This window comes from Bubalus bubalis, chromosome 15 (assembly GCF_019923935.1).
Source record: "Bubalus bubalis isolate 160015118507 breed Murrah chromosome 15, NDDB_SH_1, whole genome shotgun sequence".
Lineage (NCBI taxonomy): Eukaryota > Metazoa > Chordata > Mammalia > Artiodactyla > Bovidae > Bubalus > Bubalus bubalis.
The window spans coordinates 836,594-848,777 of NC_059171.1; the positions used below are offsets into that span (position 1 = coordinate 836,594).

The 12,184-nt window shown below is 47.8% G+C and overlaps 1 protein-coding gene across 4 annotated transcripts in view; it reads right to left on the reverse strand.

Annotated features, from left to right (window-relative positions):
• The window catches only part of DEPTOR (DEP domain containing MTOR interacting protein), a 159,965-nt gene that overhangs the window by 34,703 nt on the left and 113,078 nt on the right, over positions 1–12,184 (reverse strand). For all 4 annotated transcript variants that reach the window (XM_006074693.4, XM_025264943.3, XM_025264944.3 and 1 more), the window contains exons 7-8: positions 11,796–11,866; positions 8,826–8,930 (exon numbers count right to left, since the gene is read on the reverse strand). In XM_006074693.4, the coding sequence (XP_006074755.2) occupies positions 8,826–8,930; positions 11,796–11,866 (176 nt within the window). The remainder of the gene's footprint in view (positions 1–8,825; positions 8,931–11,795; positions 11,867–12,184) is intronic.

A 12,184-nucleotide genomic window follows, 5' to 3' on the forward strand; every position in this document is an offset into this window, starting at 1 on the left:
GGTTTGATCCCTGGGTCTGGGAGATCCCCTGGAGGAGGGCATGGCAGCCCACTCGAGTGATCTTGCCTGGAGAATTCCAAGGACAGAGGAGCCTGGCGGGCGACAGTCCATGGGGTTGCCAAGAGTCGGGCATGACTGAGCGACTAACACACACATATCATCTACTGAGCTCTGCCCCATGGGTTTGTATTTTTTGAAATAATGCAATAGGAAACATTATTAGGAGTTTGGGGCAAAGAGACCGGATTTTGAGCTAGCTATGGCATTCACAAGCTTGGTGACCTTGAGAAAGGGACTAAGTGGGCCTCAGGTTCCTCATTTGCAAGGGGGGGAGGACATTTCCCACTCCCCTTTCAAGACCTGTAAGAACAATAAAAAGACATACTTGGTATGAGAGGTGTGGGGATACAGCACCCGTGTTCAACGAGTAAGCTCCTCAGTCTTCTCCAGAAGCACCAACTCACTGGGTCAGGCAACACATGTGCTTCTAGCACTCACGAAAGGACCGGGAATATAGTAGTTAAAGGCAGACAAGGTTCTACTGGAGACAAATGATAAACCATTAGGTACTATTATCCAATTCTGATGAGTGTTACATCTTGAAAAGATAAGACAGGGTGATACAATAAAGAGTAACTGGAGGAAGACAAGCTGTTTAAAGAAGGCTTCTCTGAAAAATTGACATTGAATCTGAAACTTGAATGACAACCATGGAAGCAGTCACTCAGCCTGAGGGCAATGGAGCTGCAAGCAAAATGGGCTGGAGATGATGTTACGACCAAAAGAGCCCAGATAGTGGACTCTGAGGGTCATGGAAGGTGACTGGCATTCATTCTCACTGTAAGGGGACGCCAGACTTCCCAGGTGGCTTAGTGGTAAGGAATCCACCTGCAGTGCAGGAGACCCGAGCTTGATCCCTGGGTCAGGAAGATCCCCTGGAGGAGGAAATGGCAACCCACTCCAGGATTCTTGCCTGGAGAATCCCATGGACAGAGGAGCCTGGCGGGCTACGGTCCATGGGGTCCACGACTTGGTGATTAAACAACAAAGAGCCAAAGTCATATGATTAGATTTACTTGGTACAATCTAGGCACATATCTAGGCACAATCATGACGTATTTGTCAGTTTTCCCTGACTCGAATGGAAGATAGCTACTAGAGGATCATGAAAATCAAGTTATGACAGAGAATGGGACCCACATTTGGGTTTAGACTTGACAGACTTTTGTGATTAAAAAAAAAAAAGAGAGATGTCATTAAAGGTTGCAATATGAAACCAAGTTTAAGTGATATTATTAGACTGTAGCCTGTAGAATAGCTTGGGGAAGGAATTTTATTCCTTTTCAACATAGAGGAAAAGAGACTAAAGAAATACAATTATTCCTCCTGGGACCATTTCTTCCTTTAGGATTTTACTATTTAGCTGCTGATATGAAGTGGACTCAGCACAGAAAGGTCAGGCACACAGAAGACACTCGGGGAGTTACTGCTTTTCTCTTCTTTCCTCCTTTCCCCATCATGCTAAAATGAACCAGAAGCTACCGGAATAGAATCCCTAAAGGATGAATGAGTCACTGAGGGGAAGGTGTAGGGACCAAACCCTTTCAGATGAGAACGCACTGCATGGGGGGACTCGACTCTGGATGGTCCCATGTTTCACGCTCCGTGCTAGAACCGCCACGCCAAGCAAAGGCCCTCCATGCCAGAGGCCTGCAGATTTCACTTTTTACATAAAAGAGCTTTCGCAATAAGAACAACTCCGGGATTTCCCCGGTGGTCCAGTGGTTACTGCCGGAGACCCAGGTTCGATTCCTGGGTCGGGAAGATCCTCTGCAGAATGGCAGCCCACTCCAGCATTCTTGCCTGGAGAATCCCATGGACAGAGGAGCCTGGCAGGCCATAGTCCAGGGGGTCGCAGAGAGTCAGAGACGACTGAGCAACTAACGCTTTCACTTTCATTCCAGCGGTCAAAAATCCACCTTCCAATGCAGGGGATGCAGGTTCAATCCCTGGTTGGGGAACTATGCTCCCACGTGCTGCAGGGCAACAAGGTCTGTGCCTCACACCTAGAGACCAAGTGCAGCAACCAGGGCCTGGCTCGGCAAGATGAGCAAATACAAGGTAAAGAAAGTGCCACCAAAATGATAATACAATTATTTTAAAAAATAACTTTGATTCAAAGATGTGGATCAAGTGAGAATTCTGATGATCCTATCACCATTATTCTCTAGGCTGGGAAAGGGAGGAAAGAAGTATGAAGTAAGTATAAAAACTTTATCAGAAAAGGTGTAATGAATTGCCCTCTTTGTTACACGGGTCCTGATTCAGACAAAACCTTAAACAAGGTTATATTTGGCGCCTCAGGTAACATCTGCTCCCTTTTTGGGGTCTTGGGACAAACATGCTGCGGCTGCGTGAGGAGGAGGAGGGGATGAAGAGAAGAACAAAAACAGACGAGAGAAAACAAAATTTCAAACAAGCGGGGGTGATGTAAAAGCCTTTTGACTGAACACTTAGGAGTCAGTTGCATTCACAGCTGAACTCGGGCTGGAAGCTTCCCCGGCCTGCGTCTCCGCGACGTCCCCGCCGCACCGCGGCTGCCCGAGCCGCCCCAGCTGCAGGGTCAGCAGCGCGCAGGCGCCGGGCGTGGGGGCAGGTCATGGACCCCGCCAATCCCGTCCAGAGGAGAAGGCGGGCGATCCTCTTCACTCGCCCTAAGGGGGCTTGTTCTCTGGAACTCTTTCAGAACTGCCAGAGAAGGAAATTCTAATACAGGCACGACGGTTCGCCTCATCATGGATTAAGCATGCGTGTTTGCCCAGTCGTTCAGTCGTGTTTGACTCTGAGACCCCGCGGACTGTAGCCCACCAGGCTCCTCTGTCCATGGGATTCTCCAGGCAAGAACACTGCAGTGGGTTGTCATACCCTCCTCCAGAGGATCTTCCCAACCCAGGGATTGAACCCCCATCTCCTGTGCTGGCAAGTAGATTCTTTACCACCGAGCTACCCGGGAAACCTTCATGGACTAAGGGTTCCCTTTAAGCAGGCAAAGAGCTCCTCTCTGGGTCCGAAAAGATCAAGAAGCATTAAGAGGGGAACACCGCACCCAGGCTCTCCAGTCTGGGCCTGTCCTGTCCACACAAAGGTGCCCCGCCGCTGAAGTTTCCAAGCCCCAAGGTAGACTAAGAGCGAGAGATGACGAACACACGAAAACTCGATTACAGCACGGTGTCTGTTTCTACAAGGAAAGGAGTGCAATTAAGCAGCCACGGTAAAAGTAGGAAAATTCCGCTGGACGGGAAGGTCAGAGGGCCAGACGCAAAGCGCCGTCTGCCCCGGAAAGGAGCAGAACGCGGGCTCTGACCTCAGGGGGAGCCTGGTCTCCTGGGAGAAAGCGCGCGGGAGGCAAAGGTGGGCGCTTTGCACTGCCTTAGGTTAGCTTGTGCCGGTCGGCGGGGCCAAAGGCGTCTGGCCAGGCTTTGGAGCAACTTTTACCACCCAGACCAAGAGGGTAGGTCACTGCCCAGGTCACTGGCTCCTTCCGCAGGACAGGCTCTCATAGAGTCAGCGCTGCTGCCCATATAGACGAAGGCTGCACACCCACACACACTGCCCTGAAGTCAAGAGCAGCGGTGATGTGACAGGGCAGTGGGAACAAGCCTCCAGCACTGGGTTACACAAGGGCTTTTCACAGAACTTATTTTATAACAAATGCATATGGCAAAATTAGTAAATTATCTATTCATCATTTTCTGTAACAAAGTAACAAACTAAGCAAATAAATACACACAAGTAAATTATATGGAAGAGTGAGGTATTCCCTCATTTTCATTAAAAATATTTTTTTAAAGTGGAGTGTAACTGGTTTACAATGTTGTGTTTATTTGTGTTGTACAGCATGAATCAACTATACACACACATACATTCCCCTCCTCTTGGACCTCCCACCCCTCTGGTCATCATAGAGCACCAAGCTGAGCTCCCGCTACTAGCTGTTATCTTACACGTCGTAGCTTCCCTGGTGGCTCAGCTGGTAAAGAATCCGCCTGCAATGAGGGAGACCTGGGTTCGATCCCTGGGTTGGGAAGATTCCCTGGAGAAGGGAATGGCAACCCACTTCAGTATTCTGGCCTGGAGAATCCCATGGACTGCATAGTCCATGGGGTTGCAAAGAGTCGGACACAACTGTGTGACTTTCACTTTCACTAGTGTATATGTCACTAGTCTATATGGAACCAGTGTATATGTCACTGGTGTATATGACACCGGTGTTTATGTCACTTTGACTGGTGTATATTTCACTAGTGTATATGTCCCTGGTGTATATGTCACCAGTGTATATGTAAACGGTATATATCTCACCAGTGTCTATGTCACTTTCACTGGTGTATATGTCACTAGTGTATATGTCACCAGTGTGTATGGCACTGGTGTGTATGTCACTTTCACTGGTAAGTATGTAACTGGTGTATATGTCACCAGTGTGTATGGCACTGGTGTATATGTCACTTTCACCGGTGTATGTATGGCAGTGCTACTCTCCCAATTCATCCACTCTCAACCTCCCACCCCTTCGTTCCTCTGTGTTCACAGGTCCATTCTCTACATCTGTGTTTCTATTCCTGCCCTGCAATTAGGTTCATCTGTACCATTTTTCTAGATTCCATATAAAGGCATTAATATATGATATCTGTTTTTCTCTTTCTGACTTCTTACACTCTGTATCTGTCATTTTCATTTAGCTTACAGTACAACTCAAAATACATCTCAATATATTCACTCCAATACAGAGTTTGATCAAAAGCAGGTTTTTAAAACAAGGCTATATCTTGGTCTTTTTTTTTTTTATCTTAGTCTTAAGATTCCATTTCAGAGTTTCTATTAAATGATACATGTTGTGTTAGATAATTTAAACAGACTTTTTTTCTTTGGCTCAATTTCCCAGCATTTTTAGTATGCTAATGTGCTTTTCTGTAAATTTCCGAGACAGGAATAGTGTGCAGCAGTTGAAAACTGTTTTGATCACAGAACCTCAGGACAGGCTATTTAGCTGGACTCAGTTCAGTTGCTCAGTAGTATCCGACTCTGCGACCCCATGGACTGCAGCACGCCAGACCTCCCTGTCCATCACCAGCTCCCGGAGTTTACCCAAACTCATGTCCATTGAGTCAGTGATGCCATCCAACCACCTCATCCTCTGTTGTCCCCTTCTCCTCCTGCCTTCAATCTTTCCAAGCATCAGGGTCTTTTCAAATGAGTCAGCTCTCCACTTTGCTGGGCTAGAGAGCTGTATAATGCAAGTTTGGAAATGTAGCTCTGCTGAATTCTGTACTGCCCTAAGACATACAAAAACCATTGTACACGCTCCTGAGAAACTGAGAATATAAACAATGAGTGTTATCTTCTGAAAGTGACAAAAATATTCCAGGTTACCCATCAATCAGTGTAGATATATCAAGGAGTTAATTATCAACTGACAACATCTAGAACAGTTATGCATATTAATCGATAACGATGAACTAAAATCAATGAAATATACCTGGCTAAGCAAACCAAGGTCTTTAGCTGCAACATAAACCCATTGCTTTCCCCAAAGGAAATCTGCTTTGAGTCAAAGCTCCATGCAAGTGAGTGTGCACTCAGAAGCAAAGCACTCTGCCAAAAATAATTTATACGGAGGTACTTTACTGTGGAAACAAAATATGCAACTCTTCCCACAGCCAAGAGTCCCATTAGAAAATGAAAAAATTCAGCCTCGGCACAGAAACAGATGCTCCCTGCCAACTCTCCTGCTCTGGGTTCCTTGGTACCGTGCCCACCACGTACTGATGGACTCGGCCAACAAGGGTCATGGAACGTGCCCAGAGCACAAGCCTGTGAAAGAAATCTGCTTATGCTCTCTCAGTCGTGTCCAACTCTTTGGGACCCCCTGGACTGTAGCCCACCAGGCTCCTCCATCCATGGGATTTCCCAGGCAAGAACACTGGAGTGGGTTGCCATGCCCTTCTCCAGGGAATCTTCCCATTCCAGCAATCGAACCCAGGTCTCCTGCACTGCAGGCAGATTCTTTACCTTCTGAGTCACCAGAGAGACCCCTGTATGAAAGTGAAAAAAAGTGAGTGAAGTCGCTCAGTCGTGTCCGACTCTTTGCGACCCGTGGACTGTAGCCCACCAAGCTCCTCCATCCATGGGATTCTCCAGGCAAGAATACTGGAGTGGGTTGCCATTTCCTTCTCCCGGGGATCTTCCCGACCCAGGGATCAAACCCAGGTCTCCCACATTGCAGGCAGACGCTTTAACCTCTGCGCCACCAGGGAAGCCCCACCCTGTATGAAGGAGGTGCTCAAATCAGAGGGCAGTCCGTCCCCAACCCGGCCTCAATCACCCAGACTGACCGTAATCCCTGCTCTGGGCTCACCTGTGCGGTCTAGATGGCCCACCTCTCTTGTCCAGAAGGTGAGTCACTGCCAGGGGGTAAATGCTGGGAATCAGGGCAGTGCAGACCCAAGCCCCAGCTGCAGCTGCACTGGTCTGCTCTAGAAGAGGGACTGACGGCTGTGGATGAAAGTGTTGGAAGGCAGAAAGCCCCAGCCTGTGGCTTTCATGTCTTCTGCATCCGCCCATGATCCCAGATAAGCAAGAGATAAATGTCCTCTGTGAGACAGGACAAAACTGCGAGATAAAGGTGTTTTGAAGCAGAAAACCAATGATCTCAATATCCTCTTATGCCATATTTCTTTATAAATAAAAACAATGTATATAAATGTACATATACATATAAGAAATCTGGAAGAATATAAATAAAGATGTTAACAGCTATACACTTTATGCCAATTATACTTCCAAAGTGCTGCTTAAAAATGTAAATATCTATCAGTTAGTAAAGATGATAGGCTGTTATAATTTTTTTTCCTGCTTGTATGTATTTTCCAAAATTTTTCCACTCTATGTTCATTACTTTAATACAAAAAATAGGAAAAAATTTTCAAAAATCTTACACAATTCACTCAATTGTCTGATGTGTGTGTATTTCTTTGCACTTTTTCAAGTGTTTTAACATACCTAATCCATAAAGCAGCAGAATGAAATATGATGATCATTTCAGAGAGGAGGAAACGGGCAATGAGATGTTATGAAACTTATTCAAAGAGCTGGTAAGAAAAAAAACACAAAACACTAAACTCCTCTTCCAAACACCATGACTTTTCTTCCATAATCCATTACTTTTCTTCTCTTTTTCTATTTGCTGTTTCTTATGGTCTTAACGTGCTCTGTTGGCTGCACAGACACCACAAGTATGTGCTCTGTGTAGAACAGACAGTGGAGTTCTCATAGAAGACGCAGCAAAAACATACCAGCAGCTCCTGCAGCTCAACTCCAGAAAAATAAACAACCCAATCAAAAAGTGGGCCAAAGAACTAAACAGACATTACTTCAAAGAAGACATACATATGGCTAACAAACACATGAAAAGATGCTCAACATCATTCATTATCAGAGAAATGTAAATCAAAACCACAATGAGGCACCATCTCACGCTGGTCAGAATAGCTGCGATCCAAAAGTCTACAAGCAATAAATGCTGGAGAGGGTGTGGAGAAAACGGAACCCTCCTACACTGTTGATGGGAATGCAAACTAGTACAGCCACTATGGAGAACAGTGTGGAGATTCCTTAAAAAACTGGAAATAGAACTGCCATACAATCCAGCAATCCCACTGCTGGGCATACACACCGAGGAAACCAGAATTGAAAGAGACACGTGTACCCCAACGTTCATCACAGCACTGTTTACAATAGCCAGGATATGGAAGCAACCTAGATGTCCATTGGCAGATGAATGGATAAGAAAGCTGTGGTACATATACACTATGGAATATTACTCAGCTATTAAAAAGAAAACATTTGAGTCAGTTCTAATAAGGTGGGTGGAACTGAAGCCTCTTATACAGAGTGAAGTTAAGTCAGAAAGAAAAACACCAATACAGCATACTAACGCATATATATGGAATTTAGAAAGATGGTAACAATAACCCTGTGTACGAGACAGCAAAAGAGACACTGATGTATAGAACAGTCTTTTGGACTCTGTGGGAGAGGGAGGGGGGATGATTTGAGAGAATAGCATTGAAACATGTATATCATCATGTGTGAAACAGATCACCAGTGCAGGTTCGATGCATGAGACAGGGTGCTCGGGGCTGGTGCACTGGGACGACCCAGAGGGATGGGATGGGGAGGGAGGTGGGAGGAGGGTTCAGGATGGGGAACACATGTACACCCGTGGCTGATTCGTGTCAATGTATGGCAAAAACCACAATATTGAAATGTAATTAGCCTCCAATTAAAATAAATAAATTTAAAAAATAAAATAAAAATGTATGTCACTCAAAAAAAAAAAAAAGACTTAAGCAAAAGGAAACTTTCTTTCTTCAAATTAAGTATTGGTTAAGGAGAGAAATGTAAAAAACAAACAAAAAACTGAGGGAGATTTAGAAAACACAGAGGTAGAGTCAGAGGGACAGGAAGACTCGCCCTCTTAGTTTCGACCTTACTTTGAAGCTCTTGGCTTCAACTCAACCGCGCTGAGAAAGGGCAAAGGAAAGGACAGAGGTGTGCGCGTGCGGGGAGGCAGGACGGAGGAGCTGGGGGCGCGGGGGCGCGGGGGCGCGGGGGCGCGGGGGCGCGGGGGCGCGGGCGCGGGCGCGCGGCTGGGGGCGCGGGGGCGCGGGGGCGCGGGCGCGGGCGCGCGGCTGGGGGCGCGGGGGCGCGGGGGCGCGGGGAGGCAGGACGGACGAGGCGCGGGGGCGCGGGCGCATCCGTACCTTCATCCCTGCTGCCGCCGCCGGGCCGCTGGGGTCCACGGCCTGGATGTGGCACGGCTTGCTCCCGCGCACCACGAAGCCCCAGCCGACCGCGTCCCCGACAATCTAAGGAGGAAAACCGCAGTCAGCAACCCGCAGACGGCCCTGGTGCCCAGCCTCCAGGAGAGAGGGCCCGAGAGTGAACGCCCGCGCGAGGCAGCCGCCTCCGGCCGCCTGCTCCCACCGCAAACACTGGCTCACATGTTTAGGCACAAGCTGTGGCCCAGAAACACGTGTCGGGCGGAAGGAAGGTGCTTCTGTGAACTCACTGCTCCATAAACAATCGGCACATGGCTTCTTTCTTAGGCTGTGCCGCAGTTTACCATCAGACTCTAATGGAAAGTTTAGATGATCTGAAAAACACGGTTGAAATTTCCCTCTGGGTCCAATTTCCCTTCTGCTTCCAAAGGATACTTTCCTCATGCTCTTGCTACCTCACTGACCTCTAAACTAGTCATTTCAATTACTGAGGAGGAGAAACATGAAGAGTCTTGGCTTTCTTGAAACACAATTTAATGTACCAATAAAAGACAGTGAAAAAGGACACAAAGTTCTTAATTCTCAAGTCAGCTCTGGTCCAAAAGTTGTTTGAAACTGGAGAGTGCTTTTTCCCGACAGAATTGTAATTAGAATGGGCAGTCACATTTGCTGGGCAGCTCCCAGACACATCTCTAGCACATACCCCAGCCAAAATACAGACGGCGGCCGTTCACAATCAATTACTAGCAATGCTGGCATTGATATTTAAAGCCAAAGAGAAACAGACCTAAAAATGCACTCCACTGTCTCTTGAATGCCAGAGACAGAGGAAAGGCAGAGAAGCAAATGACATTTTTCTGACCATTCTTGAAGACTTTCAGGGCAGGTTTAGTACTCATAAACTCTGTTTTTGCTTGCCTGAGAAGTTCTTTTTGACTTAAGTATTTTGGGCTGTGCCAGCTGCTGCGTGCAGGGGCTGCTCTCCCGTTGCAGAGCGTGGGCTTCTCTTTTAGGTGGCTTCTTACGTTGTGGAGCGTGGGCCCCAGGGTGCTCGGGATTCAGGACCTGTGGTGCACGGCCTTCGTTGCCGCGTGGCACGTGGCATCTTCCCAGACCAGGGATCAAAGCCGCATCCCCAGCATTGGAAGGTAGATTCTTAGCCACTGGGCCAGCAGGACAGACCTGAGTTCTTTATCAGGTACTCTGCTGGCTTTGGGGTTTGGAACTGTGAGTTCTTCATACATGATTTCACTTCTAAACGTACAGTTTGCCTTTTCCTCTGATATGGGCATGTTGCCAGCGCTGTTTTCATATTGCTTGGCTATGAATCGACCCAACCGGGTTTAACTCCTTGGTGCTCAGAATGTGCTCCAGTCCTTGACAAATGTTTGCAGCATGGATGGTGTGGAAAGCTTTCCCCAACCTTGAGGTATTAAAACAAACATTAGAGACTAAAGAAAGGATGAGAAGTGTTCTAAAGAAGCCATCGGTGTAGATGTGAGGAGACAAGAGGCCGGTGGACGGAAGTGGGGGAGGCAAGGTCAGCAGGGGGCTTGGGGGCGTCCCTGGAGGTCCAGAGGCTAAGACCCCACTTTTCATGCGGGGCTGTGGACCCGATCCCCGGGGGTCCAGAGGTTAAGACCCCACCTTCCAATGGGGGGCTGTGGACCCGATCCCTGGGGGTCCAGAGGTTAAGACCCCACCTTCCAATGGGGGGCTGTGGACCCGATCCCTGGGGGTCCAGAGGCTAAGGCCCCACCTTCCAATGTGGGGCTATGGGCCTGATCCCTGGAGGTCCAGAGGCTAAGACCCCACCTTCCAATGCGGGGCTATGGGCCTGATCCCTGGAGGTCCAGAGGCTAAGACCCCACCTTCCAATGGGGGGCTGTGGGCCTGATACCTGGGGGTCCAGAGGCTAAGACCCCACCTTCCAATGGGGGGCTGTGGGCCTGATACCTGGGGGTCCAGAGGCTAAGACCCCACCTTCCATGTGGGGCTGTGGGCCCGATCTCTGGTCGGGAAGCTAAGACCCCACGTGACTCACAGCCGAAAAACTAAAACATACAAAAGAAGCAATACTGGAACATATTCAATAAAGGCTTTAAAAATGGTTCACATTTCAAAATTCTTTAAAATAAAAACAAACGAGAAATGGAGCCCTTGGGTTCTGTTTGAAGAACACCAGGGGGTCTTAGAAGAAGAAGAAGGAAGGCTGAAGACCCTCCAAGAGAGGGCAGGTGGTCACAGGCATGTAGGACATCCGAACGGGGTCCTTCTGCAATTCAAGGCCCTAAAATATTTGCAAAAGCGCCATTGATCAATCACAGAACAACCTTCTTCCTCTACCTTAAGGCTCCCTCATATCTGAAATAGGGCTTCCTTGGTAGCTCGGTGGTAAAGAATCAGCCTGCAGTGTAGGAGACATGGGTTCGATCCCTGGGTTGGGAAGATCCCCTGGAGAAGGAAATGGCAACCCACTCCAGGCGCTCTTGCTTGGAGAATCCCATGGACAGAGGAGCCTGGCGGACTACAGTCCATGCGGTAACAAAGAGTTGGACATGACTTAGCAACTAAACAACAACATGTTTTAAATAATTTTTATAATTAACTATAATGCAGAAAGGGATTGTTGGCATTATTTTTCTACCACCTGCCTTTAAATCTGTCATTATACTAGAATAGGTACATAATGAATTTTTTTTTAGGGAAACATCAAAAAGAATTTGAAATGCTGGATTAATAATAATAAATTGTGTCAAGTCCTAATGCATTTTATTGCCAAAGGGTCAAGAAAGTCACACTGTCATAATGATGTTCAAACCAAAAGGGAACTGGGAGAAACCAAAGGGAGACCTTTCCAAGTCCATCCCCAAACTTGACATGACAGGCCGCCACGCAGACACGCTCTGGACAAAGGAGCAGTGCGGGAGAAAACCCAAAGGGTGGGCCTACCGTGAACGTCTTCCTCGCATACGGAGCCCCAGGCGTCAAGAGTTCCTCAGAAGTGACGGGCCTCTTCAACACTGCAAGATAGATGCAGGGTCAAGGCACAAATCCTCCTAGCCCTCCGTTCAGCCTTTCAGCAGAAACTTCCTGAATGCCTCAATCTGCGACATCAGAGATCCCTGCCTCCCAGTGCACAGCTCTCGCCAGAGGCAGAAAACTTCAGCAACGAAAACAGCCCTAAACCTAACTTACAGAAAGCAGAGATGGAGCAGGGGGAGGGGAAGCAGGAGTGCCAAGGGAGTTCTTGAATTTCTTTCTTTCAAGCCCAGATAGGCATTCAACGGGCTTCCCCTGGGGCCCAGCTGGTAAAGAATCTGCCTGCAATGTGGGAAACC